This window comes from Chiloscyllium plagiosum, unplaced genomic scaffold (genome assembly GCF_037043375.1).
Source record: "Chiloscyllium plagiosum isolate Xiang-an unplaced genomic scaffold, Cpla_swu_hap1 HiC_scaffold_53X, whole genome shotgun sequence".
Taxonomy (NCBI): Eukaryota; Metazoa; Chordata; class Chondrichthyes; order Orectolobiformes; family Hemiscylliidae; genus Chiloscyllium; species Chiloscyllium plagiosum.
The window spans coordinates 7,534,768-7,553,928 of record NW_028270191.1 but is presented as its reverse complement, the minus strand read 5'-3'; the positions used below and the strand labels follow the sequence as shown (position 1 = coordinate 7,553,928).

General features: G+C 47.4%; 1 protein-coding gene across 1 annotated transcript in view; it reads left to right on the top strand.

Annotated features, from left to right (window-relative positions):
* Window positions 1-1,638: 1,638 nt before the first annotated feature.
* Window positions 1,639-19,161, top strand: part of LOC122543396 (activin receptor type-1B-like) — a 56,758-nt gene continuing 39,235 nt past the window's right edge. Inside the window, exon 1 of the mRNA XM_043682096.2 lies at window positions 1,639-1,762. Coding sequence (XP_043538031.1) covers window positions 1,702-1,762 — 61 coding nt within the window. The 5' untranslated portion in view covers window positions 1,639-1,701. The remainder of the gene's footprint in view (window positions 1,763-19,161) is intronic.

Sequence of the window (19,161 nt, the reverse complement as noted above, 5' to 3'; positions counted from 1 at the left end):
GCTCCTCAGATGCTGCCTGAACTGCTGTGCTCTTCCAGAACCACTAATCCATTTAAGGATGATGCTAGGGAGGGGAATTCCAGGATTTTGTCCCAGCGACACTGAAGGAATGGGGATATATTTCCAAGCCAGAATGGTGAGGGGCTCGGAGGGGAACTTGCAGGGGGTGGTGTTCCCATGTATCTGCTGCCCTTGTCCTTCTCGGGGTGGTGTGGTGCCTCACAGTGCCAGGGACCTGGGTTCAATTCTAGACTTGGGTGACTGACTGGGTGGAGTTATTGGAGATGGCTATTGCCTGACATTCGTGTGGTGTGAACGTGACTTGCCACTTGTCAGGTCAAGCCTGAATATTGCCCAGATCTTGTTGCATTTGAGTGTGGATTGAGGAGTTTGTGAATGGTGCTGATCATTATGCAAACAGCCTCACTTCTGACCTTATGATGGAGGGAAGGTCATTGATGAAGCAGCTGAAGATGGTTGGGCCTGGGACACTACCCGGAGGGACTCCTGCAGAGATGTCCTGGGGCTGAGAACATCCCCAGCTTTAGACCACAAGACATAGGAATAGAAGTAAGGCCATTCGGCCCATTGAGTCCACTCCGCCATTCAATTATGGCTGATGGGCATTTCAACTCCACTTACCCGCATTCTCACCGTAGCCCTTAATTCCTTGTGACATCAAGAATTTATCAATTTCTGCCTTGAAGACATTTAGCGTCCCGGCCTCCACTGCACTCTGTGGCAATGGATCCACAGGCCCACCACTCTCTGGCTGAAGAAATGTCTCTGCATTTCTGTTCTGAATTTACCCCCTCTAATTCTAAGGCTGTGTCCACGGGTCCTAGTCTCCTCGCCTAATGGAAACAATTTCCTAGCGTCCATCCTCTTCAAGCCATGTATTATCTTGCACGTTTCTATTAGATCTCCCCTTAATATTCTAAACTCCAATGAATATAATTCCAGGATCCTCAGCCGTTCCTCATATGTTAGACCTATCATTCCAGGGATCATCCGTGTGAATCTCCGCTGGACACGCTCCAGTGCCAGTATGTCCTTCCTGAGGTGTGGGGACCAAAACTGGACACAGTACTCCAAATGGGGCCTAACCAGAGCTTTATAAAGTCTCAGTAGTACAACAATGCTTTTATATTCCAACCCTCTTGAGAAAGCTTTGACCTCACGATGGGACGGGCGGGGGAGGGGAGGTGCTTATTTGCTCCGATGGGTCATTTATGTGGAATTTTTAACTCTTCGTTTCTCTCTGTCCACATTCCTATTCTAGGTTCGAGATATTTTTACACATCTGTGGAGTGGCTCGGACCTGAGGCCGGCAACAAGACCCCAGATCTGCTTCTTTTGACTTGTGTCAGGGTCAGGGCGACCGCAAAAGGGGTCAGAGAGGTGAGCGCACGCCCTGTTGACGGCTCTCTGCAGCATCTCGTCAACATTGAGCACGCCGCGGGAGCGGAAGGGTTACAATGTACAGCTCGAGTAACAAAAAAGGTCAAAGCCGAAAGGCCCCTCCCCTCCTGGGGGCTGGTTATTTGTGAATGCAATCCGTGAGAAGGCGGAGTGATCTCTTCTTGTCGATTTCACTCTGTGAGGCGGCCCCGTAGCTGGTTAATTTCACCCCCCCCCCCTCAAAATCCTCTCGTCAGTTTCACCCGCGCTGCATCTCCCGGGCGATGGCAAGCTGCAGGAATGGCTAAAAGCTACCCGTTTTATGCGGTCTTTTTACTCTTGAACGTCCACACCGGCGCCGGTAAGTTCTCTCAGGGAGTTCACCTGCTTGTTGGGGGAAGGAAGAGGACGGCGCCCCGGGTCTTGTTTGTTTTTGAGAGAGGAGGAGGAGGAGGAGGGGGAGGTGTTGCTAAAGCAAACATAAAGCGTCCAAAATATTTATTTACATCTCTGTTCTCGCAACATGGCGCCCGGAATCGGATACAATGTTGTTACAAGGGGCTGGGACCTCGAGAGATTTGCCAAAAATAAGAGGAGCTAGTGAACCGCTTGGATTTAGACCCGCATTGTGTGTGTGTGTGTGAGATCTCTCTCGCTTCCATTTTCATGGATGCTTTGTCTTAATTGTTGCGACTGGTTTAAACAATCCAGCTTGTTTTCCCTCTTCCCACCCATGCGCGCACACACACACACACACAGGTATTTTCTTCCTACCAGGGGCTTTTGTCTGGCCCTGCTGAGCGAGTCCCAGATCACAATGGATCTCTTTCTCCCACCACCCCTCCACTTTAATTGTTTCCCCCGCACGTCACCAGTTCTGTGTCAATCCGGTGAGGGGGAGTCAGATCTTTATTATCAGAGAAAGAGGGGGGCGGGGGTATTTTCTGAGATTAGGTGTTTAATTGGTGACTTCCAGTCAGTACTAACATGAACACCTCACCAACACAACGCCCGCTTCTTTCCCCCTGGTCTGGTTTCATTGGGTTTGGACTGTGTCCCGGTGTGACCCCTGCTTTCTAACTGAGTGAGAATGATGAGCACCGATGTAATTTTTTTTTCTGGGTTCGGTTCCTTTTTTGAACCTCCTGTCTCCCCCGCTTGTTGTGTTTTTGGGGTTTGAGGTGCCTGTGCCCCCTGGGCACTTTGCCCAAAAAGTGCCCATTTTTGTTTTGGTGGGGTGATGTTTGTGACCCTGGCCAGTGAGTCCTGGGTCATCACAATGCTGTGTTGATAAAACATGCCTTTTTGTTTTTAAAAGAAGAGTTACCAAAAGGCTCAGATTTGTTTATTTTTTCAAATTTCTTTACTTTCAACTAGTCAGAATTTTTACAGCAGGGGAAGAGGCCCTTCGGCCCATTGTGTCTGTTGCAGTCATCAAACATCCAATCTGTTCCCATCTTCCAGCACTTGACCCATAGCCTTGTATGCTATAGCATTCCAAGAGCTCGTCAAAATATTTCTTCAATGTCTTGAGGGTTCCTGCCTGCACTCCCTTTCAGGGAGTGAGTTCCGTTTTCCCATTACCCTCTGAGTGGGGGGGGAAATCTGCTCTCAATCTCCTGCTCCTGACCTTCAAACTATGCCTCCCGGTCATTGACCCCTCTGCTAATGGGAGAGGTTTCTCCCTGTCTATTCTCTCTCTTTCTGCCCCTCCGTATTTGTACATCTCCAGCAGGTTCCCCCTCCATCTTCTCTGCTTCAAGGAAAACCACCCCAGCGTATCCAGCCCCTCTCCAGCGCTGAAATGCTCCATCCCAGGCAACATCCTGGTGAATCTCCTCTGTACCTCTTTTTTTTTCTCTCTCTTTCCTTCCTTCCTTTCCCCCCCCCCCCCCCCCCCCCCCCGTGCAATAAGTTCTATGGTGTGGGGGCCAGAACTGCACACAGTACTCAAGCTGGGGTCTAACTAATGTTACATACAGCTCCATCATAACCTTCCTGCTCCACTGTCTTGACTAATACCTGAAAGTATCCTATATGCTGCCTAAACCCACCTTTCACTTCCTATGGACGTGACCACTGATGTTACACCAATTCTTTTTTTTTTACTCTTCCTTGGATCCAACCATTCGCTGGGTACTCCTTTGCCTTCCCACAATGCAATTGTAGCTCAAACCCAGGCCGGAGTTGGGGAAATATTATCTATTACAGAGACTGGCATGTACACGTGCGCACAGACATGCACCATGACACCACCACCTTTTTTTTTGAGCTCAATGCTACAGTTGACTTTGTGTTGGGACCACTTTGGGGAAGGAGATGATATTGATAGGAAAAGGAAGATAGGTGCTCCGTTTTCACTTTGAAACTGCCGGCCCAAAAATGAAGTCTGAACAAGTGCCAACTTGTTGTCTTGCTCCAACGAGAACATCTGAAAATGCTGAAGAAACGCAGCAGGTCTGACAGCATCTGGGGAAGAGAGAAACTGAGTTAATGTCGAGCCCAGTGACCCTTTAGAACTATAAAGCCATAAGACATAGGAACAGCATTCAGCTCGTCGAGTTTGCTCCTGCATTCAATGAGGTCATGGCTGCTCTGATCCCCAACTCCACTTTCCTGCCTTTTCCCCATCACCCCTCCATTCCCCTTCCTGATTAAACATCTCTCTGTCTCAGCCTTGAATATACTCACTGACCCAGCCACGACAGCCCTCTGTGGGAAAGAATTCCACAGACTCATTCCCCTCTGAGGGAAGAAATTCCTCCTCATCTCTGTCTGCAATGGGTGACCCCTTATTCTGGGATTGTACCCTCTGGTCCTAGACTCTCTCCCACAAGGGGAAACAACCTCTCCACATCTCCCCTGTCAAGTCCCCCAGGGAATCCTGGATGTTTCAATAAGGTTGTCTCTCATTCTTCTAAACCCCAATGAGTCCAGGCCCAACCTCCTCAACCTCTCCTCATGGGACAGTCCCTCCATACCCGGGATCAGCTGAGTGGACCTTCTCAGAGAATGTCAGTCTGTCTTTCCTCAGATAAAGGGACCCAAACCTGTTCACAGTATTCCAGCTGTGGTCTGACTGGTGTCTTCTATAGGTTTAGCAAAATCCTCCCTATTTTTATACTCCATTCCCTTTGGAATAAAGAGCAACATTCCCTTGGCCTTCCCTATTCCCCGCTAGACTTGGATGCTCGCTTTTTGTGATTCACAGATAAGGATTCCCAAATCCCTCTGCTCTGTAGCTTTCTGCAGTCTTTCTCCCTTTAAATAATATTCAGCTCCTCTATTCTTCCTGCCAAAGTGGACAACCTCACAGTTTTCCCCACCTTGTATTCCATGTGCCAAGTTTTTGCCCACTGGCCTAACCTGTCTAGATCCCTCTGTAGACTCAGTGTGTCATCCTCACCCCTTGCCTTCCCACCTATTTCTGTGTTATTCACAAACGTGGTTTCAGTACATGCACTTTCCTCATCCAGTAATGTATATTGGCAATAATTGTGGCTCCAGCAATGACCCCCGTGGTACTCCACGAGTGATGGGTGGCCATCCTTAAAATGGCCCCCTTATCTCTACTCTGTCTTTTCTCAGTTAGTTTAGCTTTTAACAAGGTTGTTTTGAGGTAAATGTTTTTGACCCAGAGGGTGGTGAGGGGGTATGGAATGCACTGCCTGGGAGGGTAGTTTAGACTGGTAACCTCACAACCTTTTAAAAAGTACTTAGAGTCATAGAGCATGAGAACAGACCCTTCGGCCCAACCAGTCCATGCCGACCCTAATCCCAAACTAAACCAGTCCCACCTGCCTGCTCCTGGCCCATCTCCCTCCAAACCTTTCCTAATCATGTCCTTGTCCAAATGTCTTTCAAACATTGCAACCGTACCCACGTCCACCGCTTCCTCAGGAAGTTCACTCCACACACGACCCACCCTGTGTGTAAAAACAATTGCCTTGTGTCCTTTTTAAAATCTTGCTCCTCTCACCTTAAAAATATGCCCCCTATTCTTGAACTCCCCCACACCAGGGAAAAGATACTTGTCATTCACCTTATCTACACCCTTTCACAGGAGGGGTACTTTAAACGTTCTAATATTCAAGGCCATGGGCTGGATAAGCGCAGATAGGTCAGTGTAGATAGGCCAAAGGGCCTCTTCAGTGCTGTATGGCTACGACCTGCTGCCATTCCTAGGCCTCGCTTTGTAACACATGCCTGCCCCGCTCCCCCACCACCCCCAACCCTTTTGTCTTCAGCCCCTTGGAGGGGTCAGATTTCCGTGCACTTTCAGAGTGAATCCTGGCACGTGGAGTGCTGGGGGGAGCATCAAGTGAGCATAATTGCCCTCCACCCGCCCACCCACCCACCTCCAGGGTGCTGGAATAGCTGTTGAGGACCCCTCCACTCCCCACCCACCCCCAGACCCCCCCACCCTCCCGAACAATCCAGGCTTGACGACTGGACCTCGGAGCCGAAGAGGTGGATAATGAAATGCAGAAACATGCCTTTCTCCTCTTGCAAGGTGAGATTGCGGTTGCACAAGTTCCCTTTGCAGCACACGATGCGGAGGTGAGGCCACGAATATTCACAGGGTAGATCCTGATATGGATGGCAGCCCTTCCGAATCTGACCCGGAATCCGGCTGTCGACCAAAACAAAGCACTGCACTCCGCTACAAGTCTCCGTTTTACAATAGCCATGCTCACAAACGCACTCGAACCTCACGGCCTCCTGCTCACCTGTAAGCGAGAAATAGACAAAACTTGGCAATGTCACAGTGAAATGGGCCCCCAGGGAATCCTGGATGTTTCAATAAGGTCACCTCTCCTCCTTCTAAACCCCAATGAGTCCAGGCTCAACCTCTCCTCACGAGACTGTCCCTCCATACCCAGGATCAGCTGAGTGGACCTTCTCTGGGCTGCCTCCAATGTCAGCCTGTCTTTCCTCAGGGAAAGGGGCCCAAACCTGTTCACAGTATTCCAGGTATAGTATAGCAAAATCTCCCTATTTTTATAATCCATTTTTCCTTTTTGGAAGGAAGCCTTTTCTTTCCTGTGTATTACTTCTGGAATTGGCAGAACAGCTCCTTTTTTCTTTCACTGTGTTTTGGTTTTTATTTTTGATACAATTATTGCTCGACTCGCCCCTGCACTTTTCTGCCATTGTTGTAGCTGAGTGTGCCTTCCCTTGTGGGATGTGTTATTTTGAGACACCGCCTGAGGATGGAAGGATGCAATGATGTTTGGCCGGATGTGTTTTGTGCTGTTCAAAGCAGATGTTGAGTTAACAGCACTCAATCTGTGTGCCATTATTCTCCCGCTGAAATCCGAGGTGGCAAGATTGTGTAATCTGATTTTCGAGGTAACCAAGTTATGGCATGCGCTGTAGGATCATGTTTGAATGCTTACTGTTTCATTTAAAATATTCCTCTGTTTTAATATGTCAGTAGCTTCTCCTCCTCTCTTCTCCCCCCCCCCCCCCCCCCCCCCCAATATAATTTAAAATCTGCAGATACAAAAGACACGCGCTGGGGTCTTGGAATAGTGAGCAGATTAAAGGGTGGTATTTTGGGATTTTTAAAAAGAAATTAACCATTCCTCCCTTTAGTAAAATACACCGTCTGCCCTGATAAAGAGATGATCTGCTTTTTGTAATGCCTTTCAGAATTTCCCAATCCGATGAATTGCTTTTCGCGAGTCGTTGTGTTGGAAGCATGGCTTCCAGGTGTGTGCAGGCAGATCCCAGGCTGGGGATGTGATATTGAGCAGATAATCTGCATGGTTTGAGGATAGCTATTGATGGGTGCAGCAAGCTAACTCTCCTTGCTCTCCTCGGAAAATTGGAGCAGGAATAAGCCATTCGGCCTAGTGTGTCTGTCCCACAATTCAGTGAGATCGTGGCTGATCTGTGGCCTAATTCCATAGTCTTGCCTTTGGTCCATATGATTTTTTTTAAAAAAAGAAGAAAAATTTATCGCAGCATTAAAACTAACAACGATCCTGTATCCAACTGCCATTTGTGGAAGACCGTTCCAAATCTCTCCCACCCTTTTTGTATGTAGAAGTGCTTCCTAACATCTCTCCTGAACCTTAATTCTCAGACTATGCACCCCCGCCCCATTCTAGAATCTCCAACAGATGGAAATAGTTGATCTTTATTCACACTGTCATTTCCTGTTAATATCTTGAAGACTTTGTTCAGATCACCCCTTGGAATTCTAGAGAATATTGACTGGGACAATACTGCAGCATTATTTTTTTTAAATGTGTGTGTGCAAAGGGTTAATGGCGTTTCCTCAGCATTGCATTCGGAATGTCAGCCTTGTGTTAATTTTTTTTCCCTGTGGCCCTGGAGGGGGTGTTGAACCAAGAACCCTCTGATTCAGAAGTGAGTGTGCTGGCTGTTGTGCCACAGCTAATGGGGGTGTAATCAATGAGTCATTTGTGGGGAAAAGCCCTTCCTCATTAAGATTTAAACTCCGTATGATTCACTGACCTGCAACAGGGACCCTGTCAGGGTTTAGGCTTGGTTCAAGTGGCTGTTGGTCTGTGTGAGGTGTGGAAACTCAATTCAAATTTCCTCCTATCCGTAGGGAATGAATTGGGCCAGTATCTCTTTGGAGGCAGACTGGCCAGCTAGCTCCAGGGCATGGAGATCTAGTCACCCTTGGATCGGATGAGCTGTTCCCAGCTGGTGTGAAAGTTAGCGTTCTCCCTGGTGACTTTGTTAGTGAGGAAGGAAATTGTATAGGATTCACAAGTGAATTAATATGCGGAGCGCCTTCACTTTTGCAGCCAATAGGATATCTTTTAAAGTGCCATCACTGCTGTCACGTAGATGAGGCAGCAACCAATTTGGTATACAGCAAGCTCCCACAAAACCGAGTGCCCAATGACTTCCTAGAGTCCTAGAGATGTACAGCATGGAAACCGACCCTTTGGTCAAAACATGAGGGTCTTTTCCCTAGGATGGGGGAGTCCAGAACTAGAGGGCATAGGTTTAGGGTGAGAGGGGAAAGATTTAAAAGGGATATAAGGGGCATCTTTTTCACACGGAGGGTGGTACACATGGAATGAGCTGTCAGAGGAAGTGGTGGAGGCTGGTACAATTGCAACATTTTAAAAGGCATCTGGATGGGTATATGAATAGGAAGGGTTTGGAGGGATACGGGCCAAGTGCTGCTTTTCGAGTGGTTAATTTTTAAAGGGGCTGAATATTGGTCAGAATATTCCCTGCTCTCTTGGAGTGGATCTCTGTTTAAAGTACCATTCTGAAATTTGCCCTTTTTGTTTTGACAGTGCAGCACTCCCTCAGAGTGTCAGCTTGGATTTTTGTGCTCGACTTTGAGCCGGCACTGAGATTTGTGGGGGTGAAAGAGAGAATGTGGCAGGGGGTGTGATGCCAACTGAGTAGCAGCTAACAAATTGGATGAGTTTGAGGGCATGGGTAATGTTGGGCTGTTGGTTACTACTGTGTGAGGTGCCTGGGGATTACAGTCTGTAAAATCGCAGAGGGGTGTCATTGCAATCAGCTAAATCTGAGGCTGGGTACAATACCAGCCAAGGGCATTAAAGTCTTGTTTGCCAGTGGTGTACAGCAGTCTTCATAAAGCACAAAGATAGTCTGATAGTCTATCACAGTGCACTGTGTGGGAGATCAGGGTGTGGTTGCCTTTAAGTCAAGGAGGTGACAGCCGAGTGATGTTATCACTGGATTGTCAATCCTGAGACCCAGATAATGTTCTGGGGAAAAACAACAAAGGCTGGAGATAAGTGGGCCAGACAGCATCCACGGAGGGAGGGTAAGCTAACATTTCGAGTCACGATGACTCTTCATCAGAGCTGAAGTGGGGGGGGACAGCATTTATGCTACAGTTCAGGGCGGAGGTGGTGGGTGCAGGCTGCTGGTGGGGAGAAGATGTTAATAGCTTCCATTAAGTGATCGGGATGTGAGCAAGGCACCCCATCATTCTGCCAGACTGGGAAGGACAGACAGTCCCACTGGAGTGGGAGGGGGGAGAGGAGGAGGACATGATTACAAGCTGAAAGAAATGGGAGTTGGTTCACAATTTTTTTAAAAGGTGCTTGAAGGCTGTCTGGATCTGGCAGTATCTCATCACTTGGAACACGGCCTTCTGGTCCACTCTCACTGACAGTCTGGTGGGTAAGAACCCCCCCCCAAATTCCACTCTGTCCTTCCCAGTCTGGGAGGTAGACACACCATTGTTCTGCTGTTCTCTCATTCCAATCACTTAATCTGAGCTCGCAACACCCTTTCGCCCCCAGCACAAACCTCCAAACTATTGCACATGTGTTGCCCCCTCCACTCTTCGGCTCTGAAGAATCGTGTGTGTGATCTCCAGCCTTTGTTGTCTTTGGTATGGATTCCAGCAGCTGCAGTAATTTGTTCCTCCATAATGTTCTGGGGACCCGGGTCGAATCCCACCATGGCAGATAAAATTAAAACCTGGAATTGAGGAGCAAACTACGACAGTGAATCTGTTGTCGATTGTTGGAAGAACTTATCTGGTTCACCTAATGTCCTTTGGGAACCATCCTTGCCTGATCTGGCCTACACATGATTCCAGACCCACAGCAAGGTGATTGACTCTTGATACAACAAAAACCTAGAAGTTAGGAAGAGGCCATTTGGCCCTGCACTGCCATTCTTTGCAATAATGGGTGATCATCCAACTCCACAGCCTAATTCTGCTTTCTCCCCATAACCTTTGATCCCATTTGCCCTAGTGCTTTATCTAGCCATCTCTTGAATATAGCCAGTAATGCCACCTTCCCATGAATGGTGGGTGGCACAGTGGTTAGCACTGCTGCCTCACAGCACCAGAGACCCGGGTTCAATTCCCGCCTCAGGCGACTGACTGTGTGGAGTTTGCACGTTCTCCCTGTGTCTGCGTGGGTTTCCTCTGGGTGCTCCGGTTTCCTCCCACAGTCCAAAAGATGTGCAGGGTCAGGTGAATTGGCCATGCTCAATTGCCTGTAGTGTTAGGCAAGGGGTAAATGTAGGGGTATGGGTGGGTTGCACTTTGGCAGGTCGGTGTGGACTTGTTGGGCCGAAGGGCCTGTTTCCACACTGTAATGTAATGTAATCTAATCTAAAAAACAAAATCACGGGACTATATGTACAGCATACATTTTCGTGACAACTTATTAGAATTGTTACTTTCTGAGATACTGACATTTTGCCTGCAACCCTTCCTCCCCATTTCTGACTATGCTGAATCACTGTGTGGTTTACTGTACCGTCCTCCCAGCACAAGAATAGTTAGCCATAAAAATATTGGATAAAGGCTTTGCAGGGACAACTAGCTTGGCGCTAAATTGGTACGCAGGTACCTACTGTCTCCGAAGGGTGGTTAAAGAATACCTGAGGTAAAGAAAACGTTCTTTTTTGTCGGTTCATCTTGCCACCAGGCTGTGAGGTCAACTTGCATTGTGTCACCCTTTGTGTTGTCTCCTGTCTCACATCAGAGTTGGGTTTAACCCCTTGCGTGCCCCGTGAGCCTCTTGCCCAACTGCATGCTTGGAGGTGCCATCTTTGTTTGGCCTCTTCGTGCCGGAAGTTTCCACAGAGGGGGTTTGTGTAGAAAAGTGGGACTTGGTTGCAAAAGCAAAATGCTACGGGATGCTGGGAATCGGGAATATGGACGCTAAAAGGTGTGGGAGGATGGAAGCAAAAAGGGTCAGGGTTCCTGACTGCTCACCGTTTAGCCTGTCTTTTGGGTTTTGGGTGAGTGTAAGAAAATACAGACTCTCTGCAGGCAAGGTCAGCGCACACTATGACTTACCTACCAGACTTTCAGAGTGGACCAGACGGCCGTGTTCCAAGTGATGAGATGCTGCTATGCCCCATGATTGCAGGCCAGGGCTGGCAGGGGGTTAACAGGGAAGGAGTTCAATGCTTTCAGCAGTGGCGCAGGCGACTTATTTTCTCTTCTCGTCCGTGTGTAAGGATACTAGTGAGAGAGGTCCTGTCTAGTTGATGGTCATGTATCCTGGTGGCTTGTTTTCTGCCTGTTTGCCCAATGTAGTGTTTGTTACAGTCATAGAGTTGTAGAGATGTACAGCATGGAAACAGACCCTTCGGTTCAACCCCTCCGTGCCGACCAGATATCCCAACCCAATCTAGTCCCACCTGCCAGCACCTGGCCCATATCCTCTGGCAGCTCATTCCATACACGTACCACCCTCTGCATGAAAACGTTGCCCCTTAGGTCTCTTTTATATCACCCTAAACCTATGCCCTTGAGTTCTGGACTCCCTGACCCCAGGGAAAAGACTTTGTCTATTTATCCTATCCGTGCCCCTCATGATTTTATAAACCTCTATAAGGTCACCCCTTAACCTCCAATGTTCCAGGGTTAACAGCCCCAGCCTGTTCAGCCTCTCCCTGTAGCTCAAATCCTCCAACCCTGGCAACATCCTTGTAAATCTTTTCTGAACCCTTTCCAGTTTCACAACATCTTTCCGATAGGAAGGAGACCAGAATTGCACGCAATATTCCAACAGTGGCCTACCTTGTAAGGTATTTTGTAAATGACATTAGTTTTGCTTGTTGCCTGTATAGGGTCTTAAGTTCATTTAGCTGCTCTTTTTAGTGTGTTTGTGGGCTACTATGATACCAAGGAGTCTGAGTAGTCTGGCAGTCATTTCCGAGATGCCTTTGATGTAGGGGAGAGGTGGCTCGGGTTTCTGGGTGCGTTCTGTCTGCTTGTTGGGGTTTGTTGCTGAAAAATTGGCAGACTTTGTTCATTGGGTGCCTGTTCTTTTTGAATATGCTGTATAGGTGATTTTCCGCTGCTCTGCGTAGTTAACATCACCAACCCAAGGAAACCTAAACTCATAAATGGAAAGTGGGCCATGCCACCAGTGCTTCATCCAGAGGCACACTGAAGATGTTACCTAGTATGGTGACGAAACGACTGAAAATGAACCTTCCAGCTCAGTGAGCAAACCTACATCCAGGACCTCCACCTGAGCTACAAATCTTCTCGTAATGTGATTTTAGACACAAGGGTGGTTGTTGGGGTGGGGTTGGTACAAAGCTGGATTAAACAAAGGACCTTCTTGTGGCGCAACAGTAGTGTCCCAACTTCTGGGCTGGGAGGCCCAGGTTCAAGTCTCGCCTGCTCCAGAGGTGCGTCATTACATCGCCGAATCGGTCGATTTGGAAAAAGCTCTGTTTACGCTGGGAACTGAAAAACAAAGTTTAACTCTACCCTCTAATGGATGCAGTGGTGTCCCTATCTCTGAGCCTGGAAGGCCCAGGCTCAAGATCCAGGGGTGTGTCGTAACCTCTCCGAACAGGTTGGTTCGGAAAATAGGTTAAATGATTTTTTTTTTAAAACAAAAAAAGATTTAAACCGAGCTGTCAGTATGGCCAATGGCTTGTGAATAACAGGGGCTGAAAATGCCCCAACAGCTTTTGGGTTGAGAATATCTTGATACTTTTTTGCCTCTTCCATAGAGCAGAAGATACAAGAGTGTACGGACAATTTTAAGAACCAGTTTCGTCCGCAGTTATTTGACTTCTGAACTGACCTCTCAAGATATTAGAGTTGATCTTTCTTGGCACTTTGGCTGTAACCCTATATGCTACCTTCTGATCTGTTGCCTGATGTCATTATGAAATGATGTGGAGAGCTGGGGTGGACAAAATTGAAAATCTCTCCAACACCCAGATTACAGTCCAACAGCTTCATTTGGAATCGTGAGCTTTGAGCTGTTGGACTATAACCTGGTGTTTGTGAGTGTTTTATTTTGTATTTTTAAACTTACGCAAGGTATAGTTTGTCTGGTTAGCACATAGTACAATACTTTGCACCGTATCTAGGTACACGTGACATTAATAAACCAAATCAGATCAAAAAGTGTGGAAATGTAATTGTGGGGGGGGGGGGGTGGTGAAGAGCAGAAGATTGATGCTTGACTGGCGGTGTGTGCTCATTGTTCTCTCTGTGACCTCTCTAGAAGTTTGCTTGAGGCCGTTGGAGTTTAAGAGCTGTAAACAGGATTAAGCAAGTGATAGGGATCCAGCGCTGTGGAACAATCGAGGTCCTGTTTTGGATGCGTCTCCCTAGACATCACTCCCAAACTGCCTAGACACATTGATCACCTTCTGGCTTTCAGTCACAAACTGTTTTGTGGTGGTTTTGAAAAACATTCTTGCCCTCTGTCAACTCCCCTCTGTGCTGCTTGGCCTACTCTTGTCCTCCAGTCTCTGCATTCTTGCTAATTCCGGCCTCCCTGGAGCATCACTCGCTTTGTCTTCACTGCTTTCAGCTTCCTGGATTCCAAGTTCTGGAATTCCCTCCCAAATGCTTTCCATGCAAAACACAAGTTTTTGCTGTGCCTACGTACATGTGCCAGTAATAATTTTTTTTTAAAAAAATCCATCTTTTAGAAAATTTGAGATGCTTATGAAATCTGCCCCCTGGATCAAAGGTTTGATCCCCAGTCTTTAATATGCCTCTATCTATTTTGTTTAAACCTTGGGAGGGTGGGGTGGAGGTTACATTTTTTTCTTAATATCCTGGAACAGCTATGAAATGTGAATTCAGTGTGTCATGGGAGGAATTTCTGGCTCCAAATTTCCCCTGTTTCCAGGATATTACTCAGTTGGATGGGCTTCAGAAGAGATTTACCAGGATGCTGCCAGTAACAGAGGGTTTGAGAGGCTGAGACTTTTTTCACTGGAGCACAGGAGGCTGAGGAATGACCGTCTCAAAGCTTTATAAAATAATGAGAGGTATAGATCAAGTTAATGGGAGCTGTTTTTTTTCCCTAGGATGGTGGATTTTGAGACTAGGGGGCACGTTTTTAAGGTGAGAGGAGAGAGATTTAAAAAAGACATGAGGCATTTTTTTTTACACAGAATGGTTTGCGTGTGGAATGAACTTCCTGAGGAAGTGGTGGATGTGGGGGCAGTTACAATGTTTAAAAGGCATTTGGATAAGGACATGAATAGGAACGGTTTGGAGGGATATGGGCCAGGAGCAGGCAGGGTGGGACTAGTTTAGCTTGGGATTAGGGTCGGCATGGACTGGTTATAACAAAGGGTCTGTTTCCGTGCTGTATGACTCTAAGTTGAAGATGGGGCTTTGTACCTCTTCCACTTCACTATTTTGCAACCTCTAACTCCCTTTTTGAATTTTATTTTTCTTGTCCCTGCTTGCATATCCGTGTTGCAGGATTCTTGCTTTTTACTGGGCTACAATGTGGCAGTCACCCAGTATTCTGAGGACGTGGCTATATTAAGACTGTGTGTGAGATCAGTGTTGATTAGTGAGACAGTTACAAATGAGCCCGTGCACACTCTCAATCCTTATCGCTCAGGCAACTAGGGATGAAGCAGCTTGCTCTTATCACATATCTAACATTCTCCTGCCCACACCAGGGTGATGAAATCAGCATGACATTGGACGTGGAGTGGAAAATCTAGCTAACACCAAATCTGCATCTGCCCCTTAGGGCATCCGATGAGCCATAAACCAGTTTCCCTTTTTGTGCAAGTCTCAATTTTTTTTTTTTTTGTCTGACTTTTATTTTTGCTAGTGTTTGCTTTGGCTGCTTGTCCAATTTTGCGTGTGCAGTCTTCAGCTGCTTTCTCCTGTCTCGAATCTTGTTATGTTAACGTTTTGTCTCGGAGTGAGAATTTGTTGGGAGGAACCAGCATGAGAAATGAACATAGCACGTTACAGCGCAGTACAGGCCCTTCGGCCCTCGATCTTGCGCTGACCTGTGGAACCAATCTGAAGCCCACCTAACCTACACTATTCCATTCCCATCCATATGTCTATCCAATGACCATTTAAATGCCCTGAAAGTTGGCGAGTCGACAACTGTTGCAGGCAGTATGATTTCTGCTTCTTGGTTTTAAAATTTATTTGTGGACGACTCACTTTACTGGTTTCACCAAAAAAAAAATCGCAGTTGGCATGCTCTTGATTTGTGAATAGTATTTGTGTGCAAGGTTCAGTGCCTTTTTTATCCACCTGAGCTATTCCTCCACATGCAAGGTGACCCCTGATATGAGGAGAAAGTGAGGTCTGCAGACGCTGGAGATCAAAGCTGAAACTTTATTGCTGGAACAGCACAGCAGGTCAGGCAGCATCTAGGGAACAGAAGATTCGACGTTTCGGGCACATGCCCTTCTTCAGGATTCCTGAAGAAGGGCATGTGCCCGAAACGTCGAATCTTCTGTTCCCTAGATGCTGCCTGACCTGCTGTGCTGTTCCAGCAATAAAGTGACCCCTGATATGAGGCTTGGTTTACATAGGCTTAGCCTTTAAGGATTGTGTGTGTGTGCATGCCTGAGTGGAGACTACAAAGGTATTGTACACCACCTTGCCTCTGATCACCTGAAGCACCGTTCTCTCACGCTCACTGCACAACACCCAGGTTACGATCCAACAGGCGTATTTGAGAGTGGTGCTGCTTCAGGTAACTGTGTGGCAAAGGATCATAAGACACAGAATTTATTGCAAATTATTAGAGTCCTGCGACTGAAGCGATATATTGAACAAACCTAGATTGCTGTTAAGTCTTTCATCTTTGAGAATGGGCTGTTGGTTTCTGTTTGTTAATATGTAAATCCCAGCACATTGCTCAAGTCACATTCTCAAGAAAACCTTCAGGTTTTCTCTGTGATTGTTTGCTATAAATTCTGTGTCTTATGATCCTGCTCCACAGCTACCTGATGAAGGAGCAGCGCTCCGAAATAAGCCTGTTGGATCGTAACCTGGGTGTTGTGCAGTGAGCGTGAGAGTACATTGCTTCCAAAGAAACTTGTTGTACTATAACCTGGTGTTGTGACTTTTTTTAATAAGCCTTTTTCCTCCCCAGTCCAACACCAGCTCTTCCACATCATGGCTAACAGCAGCAGGTTCCCCATAACTGCCTACTGGCTTCGTGGTCGCCCAGATGCTAATGTCTGCCAGGAATGTAATGCTTGGAAATAACGGTTGTTGTAATTGCAATGACAAAAAACACCGGTGTGGAAAGGCTTCTGACTCAGACCCACGACCTGAGCTGTGGCCTTCTGCCTTAGTCAAGTACAAACCCATTGGAGCACCAGTTACTGAGCCCTGATGCAGCCCCTGTCCCAAGCTCTTGGTGTAATAAGTATCTGTGGATCCTTCAATACAATGACATCTGGTCCCAGTTTCTTGTTACAGGAATAATGTAATCAGTGCCATTTCAGGTAAAACACCCTGCTGGATGCTAATTTGCACCAATTAGCCAAAAAAAATCCAAAAATGAGAAGGTCTTGGAGTGTTGCTGAACAAAGAGACCTTGGAGTGCAGGTTCATAGTTCCTTGAAAGTGGAGTCACAGGTAGATAGGATAGTGAAGAAGGCGTTTGGTATGCTTTCCTTTATTGGTCAGAGTATTGAGTACAGGAGTTGGGAGGTCATGTTGCGGCTGTACAGGCCTCTGTCCAATTTTGGGTCTCCCTGCTGTCGGAAGGATGTTGTGAAACTTGAAAAGATTTACAAGGATGATTTGGAGATGCCGGTGTTGGACTAGGGTGTACAAAGTTTAAAAATCTCAACACCAGGTTATAGTCCAACTGGTTTAATTGGAACCATTGGCTTTCAGAGCGTTGCTCCTTCATCAGGTGGTAGTGGATAGGATTGAGCCCTCCATTACCCCCGATGAAGGAGCGTCACTCTGAAAGCTAGTGCTTCCAATTAAACCTGTTGGACTATAACCTGGTGTTGTACACAAGTTAAAAATCTCACAAGAATGTTGCCAGGGTTGGAGAGTTTGAGCTCAACTAGCTGGGGCTGTTTTCCCTGGAGTGATGGAGGCTGAGGGGTGACCTTTATAGAGAGGTTTATAAAATCATGAAGGGCATGGGTCAGGTAAATAGGCAAAGTCTTTTTTTTTCCACCCCCAGGGTGGGAGAGTCCAGAGGTTAGCGGGCATAGGTTTGAGGGGAAAGATTTAAAAGGGGCCTGAAGGGCAAATCTTTCACTCAGGGTGGTACGTGTATGGAATGAGCTGCCAGAGGAAGTGGTGGAGGCTGGTACAATTACAACATTTTTAAAAGGTATATGAATAGGAAGGGTTTAGAGTGATATGGGCCAAGTGCTGGCAAATGGGACTAGATTAATTTAGGATATCTGGTTGGCATGGGTGAGTTGGACCGAAGGGTCTGTTTCCGTGCTGTACAGCTGACTTTGCAGGTTAGGTGGATTGGTCATTGTTGAATTGCCCCATAACGTTCCGGGATGTGCGGCTAGGTGGAGTAGCCATGGTAAATCCAGGGTTATGGGGATGAGTATGGGTGAGTTGCTCTTTGTAGGGTTGGTGTGGACTCTATGGGCTGAATGGTCTGCTTCCGCATGGTAGGGATTCTGTATCTGCTGCCCTTGTCCTTCTCGATGGAAGTGGTCGTGGGTTGGAAGGTGCTGCCCTGAGGATCTTTAAAATTCTGCAGTGCGTCTTGTAGATGGTACACAGAGTGGCAGTGGGGGAGGGAGTGGATGTGGTGTCAATCAAGTGGGCTGCTTTGTCCTGGATCATGCCAAGCTTCTTGCCTGGATGGGGGTAGCTCCACCAACACTTGAGTGGGGAGTATTCCATCACACTCCTGACTTGTGCCTTGTCGATGGTGGGACAGGCTCTGGGGAGTTACTTGCTGCAGGATTCCTTTTGTAGCCAACCGGATGAGTTGAGTTTCTGGTCAGTGGTAACCCCCAGGGTGTTGATAAATGGGGGATTCAGCTAAGGTCTCTGTTCTAAGTGCTCGCCTTGCTCATAATACCCACATCCGATGACTGACTGACAGCATATTGGCAACTGTTTAGTTTTTTCAATGTGCAAATCATGAAGAATGGCTGTGCTGCTGAGGTAGCTACTAGCAACCAGTGAGTGCCATGTTCTCTGGCAGTAGTTGGCACCAACTGCAGCAGTATGGGAAGGGAGGGTGAGCACATTACACACCTAATATTAGAGGAGGAAACTCTGGCATCTCCCACACTTTCAGCAGGTGGCTCACTGGCAGTAGTGGTTGCTATGGCAGAGGGGACCTGGAAACAGCTAAACTTTTCACAAGGTTATCATTAACATCTTGTACATTACCCTAGTTGGCTTTCTTTTTACTGTCATTTTAAAAAGTAGACACTTCAAAGTAAGGCTTGGAAATTCTATTTGCAGGCCGGTTACTCGCCCAACACCAACCGCGGTGGGATGTAGGCCCTTCAGCCCAACTAGTCTAAACTAGCATTTGAGCTCTTCCTGGGCCGTTTTCCAGGTGCCTTCATCATGGCATGGTGGCTCAGTGGTTCGCACTGTTGCCTCACAGCGCCAGGGACCTGGGTTCGATTCCAGCCTCGGGTGACTGTCTGTGTAGAGTTTGCATATTCTCCCCGTGTCTGCGTGGGTTTCCTCCGGGTGCTCTGGTTTCCTCCCACAGTCCAAAGATGTGCAAGTTAGGTAAATTGGCCATGCTGAATTGCCCATAGGGTTAGGTGCATTAGTCAGGTGGGAATTGGGTTTGGGTGGGTTACTCTTCGGAGGGTTGGTGTGGACTTGTTGGGCCGAAGGGCCTGTTTCCACACTGTAAGGGATCTAGTCAAATGCACCAACGTGTCCTTCTCTTCCTTTTCCCTCTTGTGGCCTTTTAGCTTCCCATTTTAAATGTATCTATATTCTCCTTCATCAGTAGGAGATGGCAGCGCAGTGGTATTGCGACTGGGCTACTAATCTACAGGCCCAGGTTCAGGATCTGGGTTCAAATCCCACGA